General features: G+C 42.1%; 1 protein-coding gene across 3 annotated transcripts; it reads right to left on the bottom strand.

Moving 5' to 3' along the window:
- Nucleotides 1–240: 240 nt before the first annotated feature.
- On the bottom strand, nt 241–22827 carry DLK1 (delta like non-canonical Notch ligand 1). 3 transcript variants are annotated; one of them, XM_048855781.2, is made up of 5 exons: nt 22466–22827; nt 21178–21241; nt 20578–20708; nt 15210–15351; nt 241–1184 (listed from the first exon to the last, which is right to left on the bottom strand). In XM_048855781.2, exons 1-5 carry the CDS (start codon nt 22530–22532, stop codon nt 440–442), a joined length of 1149 nt encoding a protein of 382 aa, XP_048711738.2. In that variant the 5' UTR covers nt 22533–22827; the 3' UTR covers nt 241–439. The 3 variants fall into 3 exon arrangements, with proteins under 3 accessions (XP_048711738.2, XP_074985980.1, XP_048711739.2); XM_075129879.1 differs by lacking the exon at nt 22466–22827 and adding an exon at nt 21781–21948; XM_048855782.2 differs by lacking the exon at nt 22466–22827 and adding an exon at nt 21583–21702.
- Nucleotides 22828–26451: the final 3624 nt, after the last annotated feature.

The following is a 26451-nucleotide window of genomic DNA, read 5'->3' as shown; positions in this document are numbered from 1 at the left end:
GCCTGTGGTACATTTACCATAGCATGCTAGAATTCACAAAACTAGTAAATAAGCCTGTACAGCCCTCAATTACTGTTTATTAAAAAATGAGCATTGGCAAGTAATTTATGAAGACCATATTTGCCAAACAAGCTTACACAATCCAATAAAGCTGAAAACTGCTCTTGTGGCAAATTTCTTTTATTTTACAAAATATAGCTGCATTAAAAAAAAATCAAATGAACATTCCTTGCTCTGTAATCTGATTATGTTAAAGTTTTATTTTGGGAATGAGAAATTCACTTGGCAACACAGATACAACATATTTCTTCTGTACTTCCCAGCACAAATTACAGCAAATGTATGTACAAAACATCAAAGCCAGGCACAGGTAACAAGTTCAAAAAACTTTACATATTGCTACAAAACTCTAGAAGTTGCTGCAAGGCTTTCAAGGAGTCTAGATGGCGGTATAGTTCTTGGTGTAGTTAGTGAGTTTGATCTTCTCTGGGAAAATTATGTTAACTGAAAGGTTTTCCCCATTGTTAGACTGAAGAAAACAATTCTTTTTCTTGCGTAGTAGATGGCTATATTTGGCATTAGCAAGCCACATTTCACATTTGGAAAAAAATACAATCGCAGTTGTACCCAACACAACAAGACATGTAAGCAAGCCCAGAACAATGAAACATATGACCTGACTTTTATTAAGCAAGGGGTCTGTGTTTTGGATTGTTTCTTTCATTGTTATCTTCAAGACTTTATGTTCTTGGTGAGACACTGACTTCGGACGAGCATTTGGGGGTAGATTATAACTGTGCCCGTGTTTGGCCTCTGTATTCACACCATGGAGACTTGTGTTTCTGCGGAGATATGTGCAGGTTACACCAACAAATTCCGGCTTACATACGCATTCAAATCCTCCTTCAGGATGCTCATGACATGTTCCTCCATTCTCACATGGGCTGCTAGCACAGAATATGACACGGCTGCTGCAGGATTTGCCCATATAGCCAATAGGGCAATGACAGTTGAAACCTCCACCAATATCCGTGCACGTTCCTCCATTTTCACATGGGTTAGGTTCACAGTCATCGACATCTATTTCGCAAAAATTGCCAGCAAAACTCGGAAGGCACGAACAGGAGGCATGAGGCGCAAATCCATTGTCATCAACACATGTTCCCCCATTCTGACAAGGAGAGCTGGAACGCAAGACAAAACAGATGGGAGTTTAAAGAAAATGTAAGTGAAATAAGCAGATATGCAACATTTCAGATAATTAAAAAGGGGTAATTTTCTATATTAGATAATGAGCCATGTCAGTTCCTGGTGGAATGTCATTGACGTCCATGGAGTTGCATCAAGAATGAATTTTGTCCAACATCTTTATCAATATACGCGGTCCCCCTAATATTCCAGCATTGATTCCAATCTCTTCTGCACATCCTAATGTACAAATCCTATCTGAAGAGATTTAAAACTGTTTTTGAAATTAAGCAGCCCAATGTGCTTGTCTGGTTAGATCTAGTGATCTGAGGAATGGTTGAGTAGGTATTCAGACCAGAGTGAGCAAAGATATTGCCAGCATGGCTTAGTTTTTCCTCAGTAATTAGTCAAAACACAATCTAGGTATTATATATTCAGTATAAAATATCAACAAGCGTAACAGCTGATGTGGAGACAGTTATTTTTATTGTATGGCTATAGCATAGTCATACCCTGTACATTTGAGAGGCTGGAAGAATTTGTGGCACTTTGAAACCTCAAAGCATTGAAAACAATACATTTTCATTTTTATTTGCATAACTACATTAAGTGAGAATAATTTTGTCAAAAGAAATCATATACAATCAAAATTGTTATTTCAAAAGGATTGGCAAGGCGGTAGCTCAGGAGACTGGTAATAAGGATACCAAGCTTTTCACATCTAGGTCCCAAATTTGAAAGGACCCAAGTCAGTAGTGTTCAAAGGTTGGAACCACCTCATGGCTGCTTGGTTGCCTGTGTGAAATTACCTTATTCCAGTTCCTACTAGATAAGTGTTCACAGTGCAAAATCCAGCCCAGTCAGCATCCTCCTTAATAGTCTTCACAGAAAAGCCAACGGCATGGAAACAAGATAATTCTCTCAGTTCTAGAGGTGGTTCATACACATCAGGGCTAGGAAACACGGGTTGTTTTGCTACACCCTTTCTGTGGAAGGGAAGAGGACTTCATCCTCCAGGGATATCAAGTCAGCATATTTCATTGGTATTAAATTCACTCAATAACTATTAAAGGAAGATTGTACTAAGTGCAATCTCAGAGGACTCAGCAGATAGGGTGGCAGCCAGATAAGGGAGAGTAATAGAGAAGTTGTGCAAAAGAAGAGCGCTATCAGCTACTCAGATTGAATCAATATAGTCAACACTGAAAACATTCACAATGACTTGTTTCACGAATTTTTCTTCCAGAAGTATTTTTATTTGCTGATCCCTAATGTAACCCTGAATATCCCATCAGAATTTAAATATTGTCACAAACCATTTAAAGTTAAATAAGTTAATTCAGAAATGTTAGCATTTAACCTACAAGCTCCAAACATCCCTCCTAGTTATGGTAAGAGATTGTTAATATGTAGGCAAGAGTACCATGAGGCCTTGCAAAAGTTATGTCAGAGAAACAATAGATATTACTAACAGCTACAAGTTAAATTGCTTATAGAGTAGAAATAAGCTTAAGAGTATGACCTATTTTTACAACTGCTTAAGGTTGCTTTGTGCCTTGTATTTGTCTATGCTGTGTGAACAAGAAGTTATGAAATTGTAACCAAAACCACAAGAAAGGGCATGTAGGATGGAAGCATTTAAGAAGAATATTATTTACCTTGTGTATAACCACAACATGACATTACCATATGATTGGCCAATTTATTAAAACATTCCAAACCACAAAGGACACAGTGAAATGACTGGTTAAGAGTTGTTTTAACTCATGCTATGCTTTATTGTTAAGGAGGTTAAAGTTATTATGATAGAAATATAGGGCATAACTCATTTGATAATGAATCTATAAAACCGATGGAAATGTAAATCATTCTGGGAAAGGGTGAGATGCAGACTGACACGCCCCCCCCCCAACTGGTTGGTGAGTACCACCTTTCTGTTACATGCTGTTCTATTTGTAGTTAGAGAAATCTGACTTAATAAACCCGTTTGAGATTACTATTTGATGCGTCACTGACTTACATATTGAACAGAACCCACTACGTTTATTACAGAAACATGTCTTTCCTAATTTGGACTACATTAGTATTCCAGAGAGAGCTGCCAAGAGACAGGGCCATACATGACAGTGGGCCACATTTTGCAAAATCAATGGGGTTGTTATTTACAGCATATTTCGGTCCATTACTTGCACTGTGGCAGAACAGGAATCTCGTGCAAGAGGTTGCAAATGAATTTCCATCTTACTTTCATGATAATTTTACATGCAGCAGCAAAACTTCATACATGAGTCAACAGTGTGCCCTTGTTGCCAAGAAGGCCAATGGCATTTTGGGATGTGTACGTAGGGGCATAGCCAGCAGATCGAGGGACGTGATCGTTCCCCTCTATTCGACATTGGTGAGGCCACATCTGGAGTACTGTGTCCAGTTTTGGGCCCCACACTACAAGAAGGATGTGGATAAATTGGAAAGAGTCCAGCGAAGGGCAACAAAAATGATTAGGGAACTGGAACACATGACTTATGAGGAGAGGCTGAGGGAACTGGGATTGTTTAGTCTGCAGAAGAGAAGAATGAGGGGGGATTTGATAGCTGCTTTCAACTACCTGAGAGGTGGTTCCAAAGAGGATGGTTCTAGACTATTCTCAGTGGTAGAAGATGACAGGACAAGGAGTAATGGACTCAAGTTGCAGTGGGGGAGGTTTAGGTTGGATATTAGGAAAAACTTTTTCACTAGGAGGGTGGTGAAACACTGGAATGCGTTACCTAGGGAGGTGGTAGAATCTCCTTCCTTAGAAGTTTTTAAGGTCAGGCTTGACAAAGCCATGGCTGGGATGATTTAATTGGGGATTGGTCCTGCTTTGAGCAGGGGGTTGGACTAGATGACCTCCTGAGGTCCCTTCCAACCCTGATGTTCTATGATTCTATGATACACTGAAAGAACATTAACCTTGACAGGACTCAATCATTCCATATTCCTGAAGGCAATAGCATAGTACCTGCCAGTATATGAAAAGATTACTCAAATAGTTATTTAAAAATATTACACTTATAGTGGGAGACCCAAAGACTAGTAGGGAATTGAACATCACTGCTCTCATGCTCCAGCTACATGCACACACATAGTTAATATTTGCAACTGGCTAAATGACCTGCCCATTATGGATTCCCACACTGGGACTTGGGTGCCTTAGGAGATCTACTGATAACTGTGGTTTGGACTGCATCAGAAGCTTAAGCTTCAGAGGAATGGGCAGGTGGTGGATGTTCCCCTAGTACCCCATATCTCTGGAGGTGGAATGGCCCCACTTCCCAGACTTTCAAGGTATATCTACATTGCAATGTAAGTCCAGACTCAGACTCAAACCCTTCTATCTACACACAATTCTATCTAACATAGACCCAGGTCCCAGGATCCTGCAGAAGTAGAGGGTTTGAGCCTGAGTCCCAAATGGGCTCAGGCCCAAAATCCATCATAGTGCAGTGTGGGCACAGCTCAGGTCCAAGACTCCCAGACTCAGGTCCTGAGAGTCCACAAATGGTATCCCACAATCCTCTGGGACAACATCCTTTGACCTTTCTATCTCAAGACTGGCTAATCGACTCCCAGGAAATGGAAGCAATGCACCTGGTTCAAGTACAGCTGCTTGACGTTTAACCCTTCCATTTTGTTCTGACCATTGAGCTGCAAGCAGAGTGAACCTTCTCCTGCATTTGTAATGGCTGCCAAAACAAAGGAATCATCTGCCAAACATGCCGCTAGCTAGTCATGGGAGCACAGCCAGATTTTGGTTAATCTCTGAGGCAAGACGAGCAAACAGTTCAACTTCAGCAAGAGTTCCAGAATAAGCCACATATTCCAGCTAATAGCAAAGAAGCTGGCAGCACTGTTCACCAGACCACAAACTGGTGCAGGGAGCAGATTAAGTGACTCAAGCCTGACTACTGAAAAGCCAGGGATAAGAACCACATCTCTGGGAATTTATTGTGTACAAATGCTAAGGAACAGCTGGGAAGCTGCATGCAAACACTATTTCTCAATACATTTGTCTACACTGAGCCATACACTAAATCCACAGTACTTGCCAGTTCATAAGCAGTCATGTCATTCATAACTACAATGTATGGCAATCCCACGCCGCACACACACACGTATTTCATGTGTGATGTGACAGTACTTCTTTTACTGTAAAGACTGTACAAGAACATTCATAAACCTACTATTGTCCCTTTCCATTCGATCATGCAAATCCAGAATGTGGGAACATAGATTCCCTGATTTGTGTTGCTAGGTTACATTCTGTCCCAACTGCAATAAGTGCACTTTCTGTTTGCGTGTACTGGTACAGCAATCCATTACTGCGAAGGTCCATTCAGGGGCAAATGGCACAACTTTGGCTTCACCCAGATTATGAAGAACACAGCAAGCTACAAAAATACAGATAACACAGGCATCCAAACATGTTTGCAAACAGCACTAGTGGGATTTAAGTCTGCCAAATGAACATTCAACCACTGTTCTGTGCCTGCTGAGAGTGTAATTGAATTGTCTTTTGCCAGGCCCTCTGAGATCAGAATATGATTTCATAAGCCAAGGCAAAAGGGGATACATAGGGTCCACCAGGGTAACAGTGTAGACAGTGACTCCATTTATGACAATCATTTGGTGGGAATATTGTCCCAGCCTGTCCTTGAATGTAGACTCCCAATCATTGAGAAACCCTGGCATTATGAACTTTTCCAGTGCAGCCCATGCTGGCATCCATAAATCATCTTCAGAGGTCCACAAGGGTCTGCCTAGTAATGGAGCAGTACTCTTTGCAGTTTATGTACTCATGTCCTCCTTGAGGAGACCAAATCATGCGCATGTGAGTCCCATCAATGGGCATGTGAGTCCCATCAATGCTTCTGGACTGGTACTGCTACCCTCATGCATGTCATGGTGCTGGAGTCTTGGGACAAGCTGCTCACAAAAATATAGCTTTCTTCATGCAAAAGTTCTGGATCTACTGCTGGTCATTTCAGGTCCCTGTGATGATGTGATCCCACCAGTTTGTGCTTGAGGCCTGGCTCCAGAAGCACTGGTCTATATACGGAATCAGTGGCTACACTGAGAGTTGCAAGCAGCATTAGCAAGTTCCATTCTTCCAGGTCTATATCCTCCTCCTCTGTCAGGCACCTTCAGTAGGTCAGAAACTGCCACTGGAATGTCCACCAGCATATCATGGATGTAATGCCCGTTTACTAAAACGGAAGTGAAAGTGCAAGCAAGCGAAGGTCTTCAAATGGTGTCTCCTTCATACTGCTGGTTCCAGACTGGGAGCAGACAGACCCGAAAGATACAGACCCGCTTGGCTTAACAGAGAAATCTTTGGTGAGCTTAAACACAAAAAGGAAGTTTACGAGAAGTGGAAACTTGGACAGATGACTAGGGAGGAGTATGAAAATATTGCTCGAGCATGCAGGGGTGTAATCAGGAAGGCTAAAGCACAATTGGAGTTGCAGCTAGCAAGGGATGTGAAGGGTAACAAGAAGGGTTTCTACAGGTATGTTAGCAACAAGAAGAAGCTCAGGGAAAGTGTGGGACCTTTACCAAATGGGGGAGGCAATCTAGTGACAGATGATGTGGAAAAAGCTGAAGTACTCAATACTCTTCTTGCCTTAGTCTTAACAGACAAGATCAGCTCCCAGACTGCTGCACTGGGCAGCACAGTATGAGGAGGAGGGGGGAAGCCCTCAGTGGTGAAAGAACAGGTTAAGGACTATTTAGAAAAGCTGGACTTGTACAAGTCTATGGGGCTGGATCAAATGTATCAGAGAGCGCTGAGAGAGTTGGCTGATGTGATTGTACAGCCATTGGCCATTATCTTCGAAAAACTGTGGTGATCGGGGGAAGTCCCGGACGATTGGGGAAAGGCAAATATAGTGCCCATCTTTAAAAAAGGGAATAAAGAGAATCCGGGAAACTAGAGATCAGTCAGCCTCACCTCACTCCCTGGAAAAACCATGGAGCAGGTCCTCAAGGAAACCATTTTGAAACACTTGGAGGATAGGAAGGTGATAAGGAACAGTCAGCATGGATTCACCAAGGGCAAGTCATACCTGACCAACCTGATTGCCTTCTATGATGAGATAATGGCTCTGTGGATATGGGGAAAGCAGTGGATGTGATATACCCTGACTTTAGCAAAGCTTTTGATACAGACTCCCATAGTATTCTTGCCAGGAAGTTAAAAAAATAAGGACTGGATGAATGGACAATAAGGTGGATAGAAAACTGGCTAGATCGTCAGGCTTAACGGGTAGTGATCAATGGCTCGATGTCTAGGTGGCAGCCAGTATCAAGCAGAGTGCCCCAGGGGTTGGTCCTGGGGCCAGTTTTGTTCCATCCCATCATCCAGATCATTATTGAAGATATTGATTGCACCCTCAGCAAGTTCACAGATGACACTAAGCTGGGGGGAGAGGTAGATACACTGGAGGGGAGGGATAGGGTCCAGAGTGATCTAGACAAATTGGAGGATTGAGCCAAAAGAAATCTGATGAGGTTCAACAACAAAAGCACAGAGTCCTGCACTTAGGATGGAAGAATCCCATGCACTGCTACAGGCTGGGGACCGACTGGCTAAGCAGCAGTTCTGCAGAAAAGGACATGGGGATTACAGTGGACGAGAAGCTGGATATGAGTCAACAGTGTGCCCTTGTTACCAAGAAGGCTGACAAGAGATTGGGCTGCATTAGTATGAGCATTGCCAGCAGATCAAGAGAAGTGATTATTCCCCTCTATTCAGCACTGGTGAGGCCACATCTGGAGTACTGCATCCAGTTTTGGGCTCCCCACTACAGAAAGAATGTGGACAAATTGGAGAGAGTCCAGCGGAGGGCAATGAAAATAATTAGGGGGCTGGGAAGAGTGAGGGCGGATTTGATAGCAGCCTTCAACTGCCTGAAGGGGGGTTCCAGAGAGGATGGAATTAGGCTGTTCTCAGTGGTGGCAGATGACAGAACAAGAAGCAATGGTCTCAAGTTGCAGTGGGGGAGGTCTAGGTGGGTTATTAGGAAGAACTATTTCACTAGGAGTGTGGTGAAGCACTGGAATGGGTTTACTAGGGAAGTGGTAGAAACTCCATCTTTAGAGGTTTTTAAGACCTGGGTTGACAAAACCCTGGCTGGGATGATTTAGTTGGGGTTGGTCCTGCTTTGAGCAGGGGGCCGGACTAGATGACCTCCTGAGGTTTCTTCCAGCCCTAATCTTCTATGATTCTATGAAAGATAGCTCAGCAGGATCTGTCTGGAATTTGAAGGGCTGCAACAACTTCCTGTAATGTGCGAGGTGGACTGTCAAGTTTCCTCACAGTGAATTATGAACCAGGGGCATGAATGGCCACAGCTGGGAAGTGTGCTAGGAAGCCTGGGATACGATGGTTTGACTCAGGTCTGCGTACTCCAATGTGGATACTGGAGTCCTAGGTTTCATGGGGGAGTGAAGCATTGAGGGGCTCCCCAGAAGTACCTGCCTATTATGGTAGAGGAGTAGGCTGGTTGTTCTTTGTTTCCACCAAGTGAAATAAACTATTGGTGACTCCCTGAACATCTCCCACTGTAGCTGGGAGTTGGGAGGAAAGCTCCTGCAAGCCTGGAATTGGGAGTTTGCAGTGATGGGGTCTGGAAAGAAGAGTGGGTTTTTATACTCTTTCAGGATTTCGCAAAAGTAAAGTACAGTTAGTAAAGGGAGATTGGTGACGTTTGGGGTGGTGGTAATTAGGAGAGCCAGAAGGCAGATTACAAGCCAGACTATACTGTCTGGTTAAAACAGAGAATGACAGGATTAATTGTCCTGTGGTCCACTGGAAACTGGGTGGTGAGCAGGTGCCTCGAAGAGTCCGGCAACCTCTCTTGGCTCAAAGTAAGATTTATGGTGTTAGGAAAAAATCAGTCAAAACCCTTTGTTATGGGGAGGGGGGGATTTGAGCCCTTGTGTTTGGAATGGGATAATTCACCAACTTCTTTGGGAATTGGGATGAAAGTTGGAGAGAGAATAAGAAGGGGTGTAAGATCATGATTAAAGGTCTAGAAAAATTGTTGTTCTTAACCCCTGAGGACAAGAAGCAGTGGGCTTAAATTGCAGCAGGGGAGGTTTAGGTTGGACATTAGGAAAATTTTTCTAACTGTCAGGGTGGTTAAGCACTGGAACAAATTGCCTAGGGAGACTGTGGAATCTACATCATTGGAGATTTTTAAGAGCAGGTTAGACAAACACCTGTCAGGGATGGTCTGAATAATACTTAGTCCTGAGATGACCTCTCGAGGTCCCTTCCAGTGCTATGATTTTATGATCATCATCTGAATATTGCATATGTGTAAAACAAAGCAGAACAAAATTTAGAGGAATCATGGGGAATTTTAAGAACACCTTTATTATTATTAACATAAGGTTAAGTTTATGATTAAAATAAGTAATATATTAAAGTTAATTCTCTAAGAACACAGCAGCAATTCTACTGTATTAAACACTCATGTTTTAAGACAGTGTTTCACAAAAAGTGGTGTATGAACTACCAGCCAAGTGGATATGGCCACTCCATTGTTCTCCCGGGACTCTGCTCTCATTTAAAAAAAAAGTTGGCTCTAGGTGTTATGATTGTGAAGAATATTTTCAGCACTTGATCCAAGTGTAACTGATACAGTGATATCTGCCTGAGTTTGCCAATAAGCTGAAATAATAGCTCTGATGTGCGAACTGTCCTATTCATATCAAGTGTTAACTCAGATGCCCGTGATGACACTTGACAACATCAACACTGATAACTGTTCCATCCAGGCATGTAAGAAAGAATAAAAAAGTCATAAAGATCTACATCAGTAATTCCCAAAAAGTGGGGTGCGCCCCCACCCAAAGGGGGGACAAAGGGCTAGAAGGCAGTGGGTGCGGAAGATGTATAAATTAAACTGGGTAGATCTTTAACAACACAGAGTTGAAGGGGAGTTGCAATTTGTTTAATATTCCTGAAGGAGTCTCAGCATTCTAACATTTGGAAAACACGCTTTAAGGAACGTTAGGAAACAGGACACATGACTTCCAAGCCAGCATATGAAAACAATAATTTCCCCAGGACACAGGGCCAGATCCAGTAGGTGGCATTCAGGAATATTTTTGTGAAGGTCAGGAGCTCATCTGTAATAATTTATGAACACTGTATGTGACCTAGTTATTGGGATAGTTACTGGAATATTTATTACATGTAGGGTGATCAGATGTTCCGATTTTATAGGGACAGTCCCAATATTTTTTTCTTTTTCTTATATAGGCACCTATTACCCCCCGACCCCCTGTCCCAATTTTTCACACTTGATATCTGGTCACCCTCACTGCATGCATATGTTGGTTTACTTTAATAGCAGGCTACAGCTCACTTCATCGGATGCATTCAGTGGAAAATACAGTGGGGAGATTTATATACACAGAGAACATGAAACAATGGGTGTTACCATACACACTGTAACGAGAATGATCAGGTAAGGTGAGCTATTACCAGCAGGAGAGCAGGAGGTGGGGGGAACCTTTTGTAGTGATAATCAAGGTGGGCCATTTCCAGCAGTTGACAAGAACGTCTGAGGAACAGTGGGGAGTGGGGGGGGGGGTAAACATGGGGAAATAGTTTTACTTTGTGTAATGACCCATCCACTCCCAGTCTCTATTCAAGCCTAAGTTAATTGTACCCAGTTTTCAAATTAATTCCAATTCAGCAGTCTCTCATTGGAGTCTGTTTTTGAAGTTTTTTTGTTGAAGTATTGCCACTTTTAGATCTGTAATCGAGTGACCAGAGAGATTGAAGTAATAGCTGGTAATAGCTCAACTTACCTGATCACTGTCATTACAGTGTGTATGGTAGCACCCATTGTTTCATGTTCTCTCTGTATATAAATCTCCCCACTGTATTTTCCACTGAATGTATCCGATGAAGTGAGCTGTAGCTCACGAAAGCTTATGCTCAAATAAATTTGTTAGTCTCTAAGGTGCCACAAGTCCTCCTTTTCTTTTTGCGAATACAGACTAACACGGCTGCTACTCTGAAATCTTTAATAGCAAGGTTGTTAACAAGCAGAAAGGCTACATGATGGCTCCAAATAAGCATATTGGGGGTCAGTAAGACAGAATGCCTGAACTATTAGCTGTGAAGATGCTACTTTCAGGCTAGAGCCAAGTCAGAAGTCTTGTTTTGCCAGGGCTGGGATTGAAGAAATCAAAAGGAGCACAGACAAGGTAAAAAGTCTCCTTCTCCGGAGATCAGGCAATTGTCAGGGAGCTGTTCACGGGGTACAGGCTGACAAAAACACGGACACCTACTTGGGGTTCTAAAGAAGTTAGGCCTTCCTATGCATTAAGTAAGACAGATGTGCGTAGCCCTTTTCTTGGTTTAAAATCCATTTTCTCTTATGCTTTCTTTGTTCTTACTGTTAAGATTAAACAAGACTTTGTTTAAGAAAGCTGTCTAGTTCTTCTAGTTAGCACTGATCACAAGCCCTCAAAGGGAAGACTTGCCTGTGCAAAACCCAGTCAGGCCACATGGTGCTGAAGTTCAAGAGTGGGAGAAATGTGGGTTTCACACCAGAAAAAGGTAAGGGCATGAGGCCTAACACCTGTGGGGGTACACTCAAAGGTGTTAGGGTACACTCAAAGGTGCAATTAGCCCTGAACCACGACAGAGACTCCAATCAGATCAGAGCCCCAGTGTAGCAGGTGCTGTACAAAACACATAAATAGGAGACGGGCTATCGCCCCTCCATAACAAAACACATACCTGCAGAGCAGTGACTGGAATTGTGTCCCTGCAATTCCTAAAAGCCAAACCTCTACCGTCTGAGTTAAAGGAAGATTTCTGTTAGGCTTTTGTTATGCCACGAATTCCCTTACCGAGCACTGAACATCAGCCATCCTTACACTGTAAACTGCAACCAACCAATGAGGGTAAAATAACTCACACGTACACAAATTACCCAACCTGGCCCCACTGAAGTCAATGGCAAAAATCTTCCACTGACATAACAGAGCACAGGTTTGGAACAAAGTCATAGACTCATAGACTTTAAGGTCAGAAGGGACCTTCATTATCATCTACTTTGGCCTCCTGCACTTTACAGGCCACAGAACTTCACCCACCCAATCATGTAATAGACCCATAACCTCTGGCTGAGTTACTGAAGTCCTCAAATCATTATTTAAAGACTTCAAGTTACAGAGAATCCACCATTTACAATAGTTTAAACCTGCGAGAGCCCCCTGCTGCAGAGAAAGGCAAAAAACTCCCAGGGTCTCTGCCAATCTGACCCAGGGGAAAATTCCTTCCCAACCCCAAATACGTTGATCAGTTGAACCCTGAGTATTTCAGCAAGAATCTCCAGCTTGAAGTCAGTGAGAGCATGTTTGGGCAACAGCCTTATACAAAATAAATATTTGTTTGCTCAATTACAACCCATTTTCATCAAATATAATGAGTGCAGAAGTTTCCAAGGAGATTTAACTACATGGAAAGGCTGAAAGGGTTGTAACAAACCATTGTTGAGCTAAAGGGAGACAAGGAAACCTTAGACAAAAGTCAATGTTTCAAATTAGGATAATTATTTTTAAAGTGATTTATAACACAGAAATTGATTAATTTTCTTCAAGCTTTGCAGAAATATTCTGCTTCAACCTCAGGGGAAATCTGCCAATTTTCAGGCTAAGACAATTTTCCAAACCAAAGCTCTAGGGAAGCTAAAACAGCATTTTATAATGTAAGCTGGTAGCAGCCTTAACCGTAGTGAAGCTCCTGCTTTATCATAATAAAATGCACGAGGATTAAAGGACTTCAGATACTAGGAGAATGTGAGAAGACCCTTGATAGAACAGAATAGATTCCTCCTAAGAATCTAGAGCTGGCTGGATTTTTTCAAATTTAATTAAAAAATTATTCACATTTTTTTCATCATTTTTCAGACAGTTCTGTTCCCAGCTATATTATTAAAACCTAGTGACAACTGAGTCATGGACAAAATGTGCAGCCAAAAAGCCATCATAACACAAGACTCATAGGGAATAGGTTTCTTAATTAATAGGTTCAAACCTTAAAGTCTATTTTCCCCATAGTAATCTGAGTTCAGCCATTAATATAATATTGCATGTAGAGTTTATTGTATCAGAATACTGCCAGCCTTCATCAATGAATAAAAGCTTGAATTTCACTAAATTATATTCCTTCTAATCCCTTGTTGCTGTTTCAGCCTCTTACTGTTTGTCTGTCCAAATCTTTTGTTACATGCTTAATTAAAACAATATCCATATTTCAGACATTATATCCTTAATTGATTTCATTTACTGGTACTAATTTCCTTTAATTTATACATTATAGATGATTTACCTTACAGTACAGGTCTAAGGAATAGTTAATATTTTGCATGTAAACACCTGCCAGTTGTCTACTTATCTACTTTATGGGCCATGCTGTCAGACATATGCCTAACTTGTACATGCAGATATTGTGACTGCATATTCAGTTATGAGCATACAAATGACTAATTAGACACATGACTGGACAGTTTTATGCATGCTTAATGTGACTGCATGAGAAAATCTTCCAAACAGCCAGTTAGTTAAGTACTTCAGAAAGGGAATCCACTTAAGTCAAGGGAATTCTTTCCCTGGGTTTTGTTGGGCTTTGGATCAGGCCCAATACATATCAGAAAAGCAGTTTTTACAAATGTGAATAAATAAATGGCCACTTGGATGCCAGCTACAGAGGTTAATGGAGGTGCTTGAGCTGGGGATGTCTTTGTACAGAGGAGAAGGAGCTGCTGGAAGGCTGTTCTGCGCAAGAGGCCTTCACTATCAAACACAACCCTCTCCTCTGTCCAGTCCCATCCCGCTAATTCAATTTGTTGACTTTTAGGTCTTTCAACACTGCTAGGTCTGCTTGAGCGAATGTGCTAAAAATAGCCACGTGGCCAGGGGTAGCAGAGGCAGTGTCTCGGGCTAGCCGCCTGAGTTCACACTCAGGGAGACCAGATGGTTTGTACTCAAGCAGCGAGCCAAGCTGCTGCCTATGCTATCCCCAGCAACCCTACTATTTTGAGAACATTAGTTCAAGCAAATCTAACACATATCTGTCTGCTCAAGCTGGGATGCACACGCCCAGCTGCAGTGTCGACATACCCTTACAGCATGCTGCCAAGCTCATCCATTTGGACAGGCATTTCGGGAAGCCTGAAGTTTGGTGGGTTTAGCTGACCATAAAGGCAGGGGCTACTCGGAATGTGGGTGGCGAGAAGAAAGAAACTCCCTCTCCGCTCTGTGGCCCAAGGAAGCAGCACAAACCCCCGCCCCTTCTCTGCTGATTTAATGAGAATCATAGAATATCAGGAGGTCATCTAGTCTAACTCCCTGCTCAAAGCAGGACCAATCCCCAATTTTTGCCCCAGATCCCTAAATGGCCCCCTCAACAATTGAACTCACAACCCTGGATTTAGCAAGGCCAATGCTCAAACCACTGAGCTATCCCTCCCACCCAATGTCTCCCCTTATTTAACTACTACACTGGGTGTAGAGTTTTATGGGAGTTCAAATACCTTGGTTTTACAGACAGGGTTCTTTTGTGCTAAAGGAGGTTGCTGGTTGGCTACTGCTCTTTTGGTCTTAATTGGATTGTATTTTTAATTATTTGTTAAGAGCACCTAGAACGTACTTTTGACGTTTATCTATTGAAACTGTAAAAAAACCCAAACATAATATTATTACAATATGTGCAATTTTGAATATTTGAGGTTCAAATTATGCACACAGACTCATGCTAAAAATCTGATCAGATTTATATAATAGGAATAGATCAGAATTAGTCAATTTGAGTCTAGAAACAAATAGGCTAGAAACTAAACTACCATGTCGGCGGAAAAGTTATGTGTTACATATCAAACATTTTATGATTTAAGAAAGAAAACCAGAGAAAAATTTAGTAGGATTGTATATTTATATCAGAAATCAATATTTACCCATTAATAATGCAGGGCCCTTTTTTCAGATGGCAGTTTTTTCCTGTAAATCCCTTGGCACACAAACAAATATATCCTCCATCTCCAGTCTCTATGCATGTTGAATTATTGGTGCAGGGTTTTGAAGAACATGGGTGAATATCTGTGTTAACAAAAACAGACAGTTTTGTTACATCAAAAACCATTAGTCGTAATGTTAAATATTTAGCACATGAGAAATCAGGGTCTACTTTATCATATAAAAGTCATGAAATAGTAAACAATACAAAAAGACTAAGTGCATTTTTAAAGGTCCTTCATCCTGCATTGCATATATTTTGATTTATTCTTCTCTCTAATGGAGGGCAGATTGTTCAGTTACTTCATAGTCAGTCAGCTTGTTCCCCACCCATTAGCTCTTACTTTGTGAAATACACTTGGATTGCTTCTCTCTATGAATAAGTAATATTAACAATAAAAAGTTAGAGGTGGGGGGAGAGCTACTGATTACTATAAACACCACCTCATATTCCCAACTACTTCATGCATGTAAGTCAGATAAAGCAATGTGCAATCTAAAAATGGTATATTTACAAATTTCTCCAGATTGCCTGATGTTTCAAGTCCTACACAAAAGCATTTTACGTTTTAAAAGAGACAACTGGTATTTGTAAGTAACAAAACACAGGAGCTGTTTAGGAATTTAGATTTTCTTGGGCAGGGAGGGTGTCAGCAAATGCCAATTTGGTTGAAACTGAAACTTTTCTTAGGAGAGGGCTGGTTTCAATGAAAATTCATTGGAAAGGTTACTTGGGTCCTGGTTGGAAATTCTGGGCACATCTGCAATGTGGAGAACCCAGGGTCAAGTCCTTATTCTGCCTGATCTTGTGCAGGGACTTGAGCCTGGGTCTTCCAACATCCCTAATCACCATCTTTACTATTCTGGCATCATGGTGTCTATCTCAATTAAATATTCATTGGGCCAGACAGAGAGAGTGACTGTGTAGCTCGGTGGCTCACCTGAGATGTGGGTGATGCAAGGACTTGAACTTGTGTCCTTCAAATTGCAGGTAGATGCCCTTATTAGACTATTGGCTACTGTGGAGGGCTTCTTGTTTACCTGAAAAACTTTGAAAGGTCTCAGTTTCATCCCGATGCAGAATGGGAAAATTTTTGTGGGATGGGAAAACTGTTTCCAGCCCAGCTCTAGAAACCACCTTTGAACTTCAACTTGTTCCTCTCTCTGTGGTATAGTCTTTGCTGGTTGGCATTTACCTCTTACATGATGGTGCCAGAAGAGTGGACCCTGTTATATTTTTGCCTGGTAAGTCACGCACGTAACCTTTCACAATTACCCTCTTAGACTGAGTCTCCTCCAGAGCAACTATTGAAGATTTAAAATGAAATAAATAAATAAGTAAATGAACCAAGATAACATGGCAGCTGCTGTGAGGTCTTGCAACTTGCTGCGAGGTCTTGCAAGCTCACACACGCATTTTGAGTGACAGCACTGTGCGTATACCTTTTTCTAAAGTGATAAATAAGGATGTGATGAATATTAAATTCTACTTCCCACCTAAACCCATAGGATAATGTGAACCCAGAGGAATATCATGAAGCAATGTAAAATATTAACCATAACTATAAACGTTGTCCAGTTACAATTACAGTAAAATGCTCTTCCCCCTGTATAGGGGCCTATTTTCCACTATCTTAGTCTGTCCCGATTGCCACACTACCACTTTATGTGAACTTTTGTGTGTAAACGGTGGTTTCCACAAGGACCAAAATAGCCTCGACTGCATTTCGCAGCAGTGTTGTGTGCCCATTTTGGCAAGCCTTAAGGGGAGCTAACCAAACACAACCCTGATACAGGAGAAAGGAGATACCCTGCAATAGACACACATTTAATAACATTAAATAAGAAACGTATAAGAAAAAAATAAGGAAGGAAAGAAAATAAGGCATATAACAGCTCACTAGCTAGGAAAATGACACAATCCTTGAGCCTATAGGAATAAATTCTCTACTTTAAAAAAAATCCAACATTATTCTTGAATTTCCCCCCACCCTTCTCTCAAATGACGGATGAGCTGTGGAATTTCTTACCACCAGAGATAACTGAGGCCCAGAGCTTAAGAGAATTCAGAAAAGGATTAGCCATTTACATGGATGAGAATATCTACAGTTGCTTTACATAGAATTAAAATAGGAGGTACAAAGAGTTAAACCCTCATGTTTCAGCAATCACTAATTGTTTGTATTAGGAAGCAAATTCCCCAGTAGCAGTTCACTGGCGGGTTTCTTGCACCTTCCTCTTAAACGTCTGGCACTGCTCAGTATCAGAGACCATTAGCTGGACCATTGATTTGATCTGCTGTGGAGACTCCTATGTTCCAAACGAGCTGTCATTAAGATACCAAGCACATATTCTGAACACCATAGTTACTATAATGGCACTAATTTTGTGGGCTTTTTGCCTTGGTTTCCATAGAACAAATCAGCCACACTGGTGTTCCCCTCTGTTTCGAAAGTTATTCTGTGTGGTACATACACCCTCTGTGGCATGTCACAAAGCTAGCTCAAGAAAGAGAAACCCTCTGTAACAGGGTGGCTTTCACCACAGGCTGGGGCTAAGCCAACCCTGATCATAGCATGAGTCTCACCTGAGAGCAATCAAGTGATTTTGGTGTAAAAGGAGCAGGAGGGTGCAATAAAGGGGGAAACCTAGGAAGCTGTGGCAGCGTTGAGAGAAAGTGAGGAAAGGCTCCTGCAGTGACGACCCAGAGACCAGGGGGAGTTGCCCCAGGCAGGAAGGCCTGGGAGAAGGCCTTATGTTGTGTGGATTTAGGAGGACCTTGTTTGGGGATTTTGAGTTTTATTTGCAGTTTATTTTATATTTTGACCAAGAAAAAGCTTGAAGGGAAGTTTTATTTGAACAGTCCAAGTGGGGAAACTGAGGTAGTCTGCCTGTAGCCTGACCCTAGGCCAAAAGGGGGTGCATGAGAAGTGGCCAACCTGGTTACACCCTGACACATGTGTATGGGTTTTAAATATGGGGTTGGATCCTGCAAAGTGCTCTACCCTCTTGCCTTGATCCGGTAAAGTGCTCAAGCATGTACTCATCTTCAAGCATGTGATTAAATAACTCAGGGTATGTCTACAAGGGGATTAAAAAACCTGCAACTTTCCCAGGTCAGCTGACTCAGGTTCAACAGGCTTGGGCCCTGGAGCTTAAAAATTGGTGTGTAGATATTCAGGCATGGACTGGAGCCCCTTACCAACAATAATACCACCACTGCTGGCCCATTTCCTCATAACAAGGCTGCACCAACCCCCACATCTGAATATCGCCAAACAGTGGCTGCATACAGAAACACCTTGGCAAACGTATACAGTCTTTAAAAGTTGCAAAAATGGAGGACATTGAGGAATTGCAACAAATTCCCATAAAAAGGTGCATTACTTAGGAACTTTCTTGATTCTTTAGAGCAACATAGTAATTGTATGTTTTGATCTGGTGTACACTCATAGCTATAGACTGCCTGAGGAGCTAAAAATGCCAGTTTAGGTCCATTCACTTGTGAAAATGTAACAGTGGTTGTCTCCACTTCTCACATGCAAAGATAAAATGTTAAGGGGGATTCCTTTATAGGTAGGAGTCTAGTATTTTATACTGAGGTACTGTATTGGATTTAGTGTTTCCATATGGAAGTCAGTTATTCATACATGCTAACCATCCCAAATTGGGCAGAAGCCTCCTATTTGTCCTGTGGAATTTCCTCTTTCTTCCTAACCTGATCAAATCTGGGTTAGTGGTATGTGTTAGTGAGTTATAGCAATTCAGCACAACTTTATACAACCATCTTCCTAGCAGAGGAAGGTCCAATCCAATGACTGAGCAGTTGCTCCATGTCATGTTATATTGCTTTATTGGATCATGACAATCACGGGTAAAGGCCATCCAATAACAGGGAGGAAGCTTCTCTCTGCTGACCCAATATGAATTAGAGAACATGTCCAGACTAGCTAAATCCATTGGACTGGCATGATTTTCAATATACCTGATATACCCCGACATCAGACAAACAGCTAATTCTATCATTCTGATTATTCTTGACATGTCCTTAGCCGGCCCTGGATTCAAGTTTGCAAAAACTGACTCCTAGTGGTGAGTGAAATAATTTTTGGATGTCTGTAGAGCATGCTTGGTATTACTAAATATAGAGATAATAGGTAATATTTTCAAATCCACCCAAGTTATTTTCAAAAGGGACTTAGTGACTTAGGACCAGATTTTCAAAGTATTTAGGTGCCTAGAGATCTAGATCGGAAACTTGTGTTATTTTCAGAAGTGCCAAACCAGATCAAGTTTCTAACGCCCATTGATTTCAAGTGACTAAGTTCCATTTTTAAAAGTGACAGATTTTCAATGGTATTTAGGTTCCTAAAGATGCAGATAGGTGCCTAGTGGGATTTAAAAACAAAAAGTATCTAATCTACTTAAGTGTTTCTGAAATCTCTCTAGGTACCTATCTGCATCTTTGGTGTCTAAATACCTTTGAAAATCTGGACCATAAAAACCCAAGTTTAATTCAAAGATGATGGGATTTAGGCTGTAAGTCACATAGGAGACTTTGAAAATGTTATTCAATGAGAATTGCCTAATGAATAAGAAGGATTTCTTGAACATCAAGTTACAGAACACAGCAACAAACTAACTTTTGATAAACTAGAAGATGATGAAACCCAGAAGACTGGCAAAAATATGAGCCCACTTCTCCTTTTCTACTGGTGTAACACCAATGTAACTCCATTGAATCACTGGAATTTCTTTTGATCTACAGTGGTTTGAATGAGGGAAGAATTGAATGCTATACTTTCTAATAGTTCCATTCAAATCCTTTGCTAGAAAATATTTAGTCAAGCACCAAACTCATGTGTTTATTTCAACTTATACTATCATCTGCACATGATGTTGAATAATGAATTATTTCAACTGATTGAACACACCCAGGGGGACTTCTTACATTTACGGAACCAGTGTAGAATTTGTTATTTACCATCTGCATGTGACAATCATAGTTAAAAATGGAATTAGGGTTTTATACATAATTCTAACAATATCCAGAACTATATTATACAAGATATTGTGTTTTCACCTAAAATGTGAATGCATAAGGCTTTTTTTTTCTCTCCCCCCTTCACCGCCCCCGCTCCCCCCCCAAAAAAATTCATGTCTCTTCGTGTTTTCGGTCAAATATTCATTTTAGAAAGAAAACATCTAGGGAAAAACTTTTGCATATTTCTAACACCAGATGGAGCTGTAATCACTTCATTTAATCTCTGGGAAACTATGTTGCTCTATTAAAGGAAAGTATTTGCAAACCTATGTCACAAAGGCTGCCAACCCATCCTTCTTCACAGACACATTGCCATGGTTTGGCACAGCTGCCATGCACACAACCAGGAAAAGGAACACACTGATAACAGAGAGCTCCTTGCCACCCAGGTTGACACCTGAAATAGATGCAAGACAAGATACAGAGGTTTTTTAAAATAATTACCAGGCTGTTCTCCTTTTAAAAGGCACAAAAAACTGAATTTGCAAAGATAACACTGCTACATGTAATGCATTTGGAAAAAAAGACTTTCAATGTTTATAAAATACTGGGGAAAGAATTAAAGAAAAACGGTTCACTTTAGGTGCAAGAAAAACAAATATTTTAAACCTAAAATAACTTAGCCCTCTTAAGTATCTTTCTATAGGTGCTCCTAGGATATTTTAAAAGAAATATTCTAATTCTCAGAGGCATCCAGGTTTCTTTAATATGCTATACAATTCTAGTTACAGTCTGTTAGTGGAGAGCTGTGTCCTTATAGCATCACATTTTCAGCGGGCAAATTGTTCTAATTTCTGTCTTTTTTTTTTTTTTTACAAGAATAATCAGTCCCTTCACTAATAACCTCAGCTGGTAGATCTCTTTACCTGCATTCATTAGGACTTTCACAAAATCCATTCACTGGGTGGCAGCCAGATTTACAAACAACATCTAGGAGAGAGATTTGTAAAGTGTCAGTACTAAAAAGAACCATATCCTCACATTCTATATAGATTATAGATGCTTTAAAACTAACCAAAAATGTATAAAATTTAGATTTGTTCTCATTCTAAAAACAAAATGTAACTTTAAATAAACATATCTCCTAGCAATTCAGCTGTTAGACACCTGGAATGGAGGTTCCTCAGAACTGTACAAGTTAAACCACTTTAGCATATGGACATTTTTTGCAATATTAATATCAATTTACATAAAATTGAAAATGACATAAAAGGGTCTAAATCGTTTTGCACATCACAGATACTATTATATTTTTATTTATACAAAAGTACCTTTAGTCAGAAATAATTTGCATTCTAAAAATTTGATAGTACACATGTTGAATCCATTCGACAAGGCTGTGTTATGAAGAAACACTAAATTTTGATTAAAGTGTACGAGAATAGCAAAAGTTAAAGAGCAACAGGCACGTTTTCTTTGCAGACAATTGAATGTAAATATTTTAATCTGTTAAATAATCGTAATCTCACGTGCAATCATTAACGTTTGAAATAATGACATGGCAAGAGAAATCCCTGCTCGCACTCAGTGAGAAGAAAAGCGCCCCTCTAAAATCCATGAGAGAAAATGAGAACTTGGGAGGAACTTGAACTAGAAAAACACGCGTAGGGTAGAGAAATACTCAGTTCTTCAACAGTGGCATTAAAAAAAAAAAATCAGCGTGAGACGACCTCTGGGAAGTTTTTAAACCCGTTTACTTGCGTTAAGGTTGCAAGTTCTTCCCGTTCTCGCCAGCCACTGCACACCAAGATGACAAGAGGAAACACTGGGTCTTCTGCATTGTCGTCTACTCGGTCAGCGGCGGCTTTCCAGGACACGCTTCCCGGAACATGGCGGGTGCGGGTGCGCCTGTGGGACCGAGTAACGCTCCCCACCGCCGCTCGCTCGTAGCGTGTGTGCGTCCCGCGCCGGGACACGGGGACGCACGTCCCCGCACCGCCTTCTCCCTCTCTGCGGCGAGACCGAAGAAAGTCTCTCCGAGCGCACAGACAGGAGCTGGGAGCAGCAGCAGCCGAACGGGTAAGGAACCAAAGCTCCCCCCCGCCCGCAGCAGAACTTTCCGCCCGCGACAAAAGTGCCATGAACTCGCCCAGGCTGGGGCCAGCCGCAGCCTCCCGCCGGGCGGCCCCGGCTCCGGCTCCCGCGCGCTCTTACCTGGGGTAACGGGCAGGATGAGGGGAAAGAAGCAGCAGCAGAGTAAAGTGACAGCCTGGAAATCCATCACCCCGCATACCAGGGGCGCGCTCCCCACCTACGACGACGGGCACATGCCCGTGGCAGCAGGGCGCCGCGCTGCTCCCCCACCAGTCCGGAGAGGGGATCTGGCACCCGGCCCCCCGCCAGCTCCGGGGTGTCTGCTCCGCTAGCTCCCTTGGCACCTCCGGGGGTGTCTGCACCGCCCCTCTGCAGCAGCGGGCGGGGAGACTCCGTCTTTGCTGCAGAGCGAGCGAAAGCTCCCCCCTAGCCTTGGCAGAGCTCACAGCGGATCCGCTGGCACAGTCAGGATCCGGCTTATAATTAAACTTCTGCGTGAAAGGTGAAGGGAAGTGTTGGGGGGGGGGGGGTGAGAAGAGGCCTCTCCCCTTCCCCAGTCCCTCCAGCCTCCCCTGCCCCCCTCCACGGGGGGGGGGGGTCGCATCTGCATCCCCCACCCCGCTCGTGGGCAGGGAAGGGGTCGCCAGGGATTAACTTTGTTTCGGGGGTGGCTCGTCCGCAGGGGGGGTTGTGCCGCTCCGCGGAGCTAGCGGGGGCTATCCCGGCACTGGGGAGCCAGAGGTCGGAGCAGAGCAGGGGGATCCTGTCCTGCGCCCTTCCCCGCTTGCTTCACTGCACAGACGGGGCAGGGCGGCCGGCTGCAGCCGGGCTCCCTCTGCTAGTGTCCGGTCCCTTGCCCAGCGGCAGGCGAGGGGGCTGAGCAGCGGGCAGCCCCACGCACCGATTGAGCGAGATCCGCGCCCCAGGGTGACCACCCATCCCTGGATTTCAAAGTGCGTAGGTGGGTTTTCCTTACATGGGTTTATTGGCCAGGCAAGGTCCAGTCCCTCATCACCTTCTCCACTGACTAACGGCCTCTGGGCACCCAGGCAGGCCACTTACAAAATAACCCGACCAGGAGTCCCCCTAGATGGTTAGATCCACATTTTCCAGAGTGGCTGCCACTTTTGGGGTGCAAAATTGTAGCACCCTGAATCTCTGGCTGCTTTTGAAAATGTTGGCCCTGTTGTTTAGATTACTTTGTCTTTTCCCTGCAACATTGAAAAGGACCCTGCAAAGGAAAAAAATATACCTCCACCCCCTTTCTGGATTATTTATTATGCTCAAAGGCAGCTTTCAATAATTCTGGAGATGGGAGAGAGGTTGAGAAGAAAAAACACTTTTTCCCAGCCTCTGTTTTCTTTTCCACTACAACTAGCAGGTTTTGTCTGGCCTGTTTTTGCTGGTGGACTCTGTGGATGACTGAAGAAGTGAGCTGTAGTTCACGAAAGCTTATGCTCAAATAAATTTGTTGGTCTCTAAGGTGCCCCAAGTCCTCCTTTTCTTTTTGTGGATACAGATTAACACAGCTGCTACTCTAAAACCTGAAGAACTAGTGGAATTATGACATTACAAGGGACAAGAAAATGAAATCTGGGCAACTCTAGTAGCAGGGAGTTTTAGTTAGAGTGGTTTAAACTATTGTGTTTGTTACCAGGTATTTAATCCTAACTGCCTCCACATAGTTGGCTAGATGCTTTCTTTGGGGAAGCTGTAACCTCTATCCCTCAGGTAAGGGCAGAGAAAGCTCCAATGCTAGGTTTCTAGTTTTCCAAGGAAGGCTCCAACAAAAACAGGGAAGACAAAATTTAATTTGTGATATTTCTAAGGTTAAAAACTTTTCAGTCCTTCATTATATATCAATAAAGAACAACAACAAAAAATAAAAAGACAAACCTCCTTTCCCCTTGAAGGGTCACCTTCAACTGATTGTGTATTTTTCTGCGATTGTCCCTCCCTGTACTTTTCCAGTTGTAGCACAGGAGTGCCTGTGATTTCAGCTCCCTGATTTAGAGCCAGATTGGCTAATTCTTGTTGCTTGCAGTCCTCCTTTAAAGAAATTATTGTCTGTTATGTTTTAATTAGTGTCTTTTAGGATTCCCCAGCCCACTTTTTCCTCACTTGTTGATTAATGCTTCTTTCCCTCAGACCTTATTTGCTAATTTGTCAACATTTATGTGAAGTACAGGGGAGCTGCCAGTAATAGTTTATTAACTGTTTGATTGTTATAGGCTCACCAGGGATTAATTCAACCAGGGGTTACTTGCACATATGCAGGAAAGGGGACAATAGCTTTAGGCAGATTGTTTATTGGTTCTTAAAGACAAATCAGATATCATGTTTTACTCCCAACCATGCTGAGTTCATCAGTAGGGAACCAAGTGGGAAAAGCTGGAACAAATAACTTTGGGGTGTATAAACTACAACCCCTGAAGAACATGGAAGAGTGAGACAGGAGTTCAGTCTGCTCTGAAGCAGTCTCTGTCTGCAGCAGTTTGGGTGGCTTGGGTAAACTGGGCCTACCTAACCTATAGGTAAGAGAGAAGTGTGTGCAGAACCCTTGAGTTAAGAACCCTTCTCCCTTGTTATGCTTTGTTTATACTATTGAGATTAAACAATACTTTGTTTGGAAAAGACTTTTGGTCCCAGCTCCTGAAGGGAAAACTTGCAGACTCCATACCCAGTCAGGAATCACAGATGGCACAGGGGATGCTATAAGACCAGGTACCTGCTCTAAGAATATAGGAATAGCAGAATTCCCTCCTGAGAGAAGGGAAGACACAGGGCAGTACCCATATACTCTTATTCTGTGAACCCATTCATTACTAAAATGAAGACCAGTAACTCAGGCCAAGCTTTCTGTTTTTCCTCACACATTCAACCAGTCAGAAGTATATGCAGGATGGCTTATCCTTGAATTTAGATATTATGGATCAAAAATTGTCTATGTAATTTAGAAACATCTTTTATGCTGCATGTTTGGCTATATTTCTTACACAACAGATAATCTGGGTGGTTAAAACCCCCATAAGTATGATATCCTGTGGTTTCAAATACTCTGATAGTTAGTCCAGGAAGATTTTATTCTCTCTCTCCTCCAGTCCTGATAGTCTGCAAAAGACACCTATAGTAGCTGTTATTTGTCATTACCAGAATGATAATTCATAGATTTTACCACCACACTCATAACTGTCAATTTATATGATCTCATTGGTACTGAAAACACTTTTGACATGACATTCCTCCCCCTCTCTTTCTATCTCTGCTATTGAATACAGACTGCATTTATCCATACTGATATTTGACATTTATGAGAATTTTGTTACCAGGTTTTGGTTACACATACTGTATAACACTCACTCTCACTTAATATGTTTTTAATCTTGCGTTCCGTGTTTTTATGTGTGTATGCAGATGCTTTAGTGCACAAATGCTCTCTATTTTTCACAGCAACTCCATCTTTTTATTACATTGTATGTCAGATGTGCCTCTCTGATTAGCTGAATTAGGAAATAAGTCCCTTTCTCTGTCTTTAGTTTAAAGATCTCCTGAAATAATCCTGCCAGTTTTAAATCTAGGAGGTCAGAATCCCTCCTGCTTAAGTGGAGACTGTTAAATCCGAACAAATTTTCAACGCAGAAGTTCCAATGTTCTATGAATCCAAAATAGTTCTCCTCTCTATATTATGCCACCTGACATAATATGCAATCAAACAGCAAATCATTGTCACTCAGCTCAATAATTACATCCACCTGTCAGAAACACTCTCACCCAGCCCTCTGTAGTCTTTTCCACATTCACTGAAAACTGTCAGACTTGGGTTCTGGCAAATCTTAGTGAGTTCCCCTAAGAATACCCCATTGGTGATCCTAGAAAGGTTTACTCTAAGATCTGGAAGCAAAAGCACCTCACCTAATCTTTGCCAACATAACAAGAAACTAACTAAGTGGTTGTTTGTCAGGTATCTAGATCTCAGACCATTCAAGGTTTTAACGATTGTACCCCACACCCTGAACCAGCACCTAGAAATTAATGAATAACCTTTTTGAAAGTCTCAACATCCCACCAGTTTTAGGAGATGGATAGTTGCCCTGAGAACTAGCAGA

Source organism: Caretta caretta, chromosome 6, assembly GCF_965140235.1.
Source record: "Caretta caretta isolate rCarCar2 chromosome 6, rCarCar1.hap1, whole genome shotgun sequence".
NCBI classification, from domain to species: domain Eukaryota; kingdom Metazoa; phylum Chordata; order Testudines; family Cheloniidae; genus Caretta; species Caretta caretta.
The sequence above is the reverse complement of the archived record's forward strand: the minus strand, read 5'-3'. Positions and strand labels throughout refer to the sequence as shown.

What these genes read in the sequence shown, in the direction of transcription:
- DLK1 (XM_048855781.2), bottom strand. Translation starts at nt 22,532, where the DNA reads ATGGATTTCCAGGCTGTCACTTTACTCTGCTGCTGCTTCTTTCCCCTC. An exon ending in CATCCTGCCCGTTACCCCAG is followed by an intron (nt 21,242 to 22,465) that starts GTAAGAGCGCGC and finishes TCTCTCTCCTAG; the next exon opens with ATGTTGTTTGTAAATCTGGC. An exon ending in TGGCAGCCTTTGTGACATAG is followed by an intron (nt 15,352 to 20,577) that starts GTTTGCAAATAC and finishes TTGTTAACACAG; the next exon opens with ATATTCACCCATGTTCTTCA.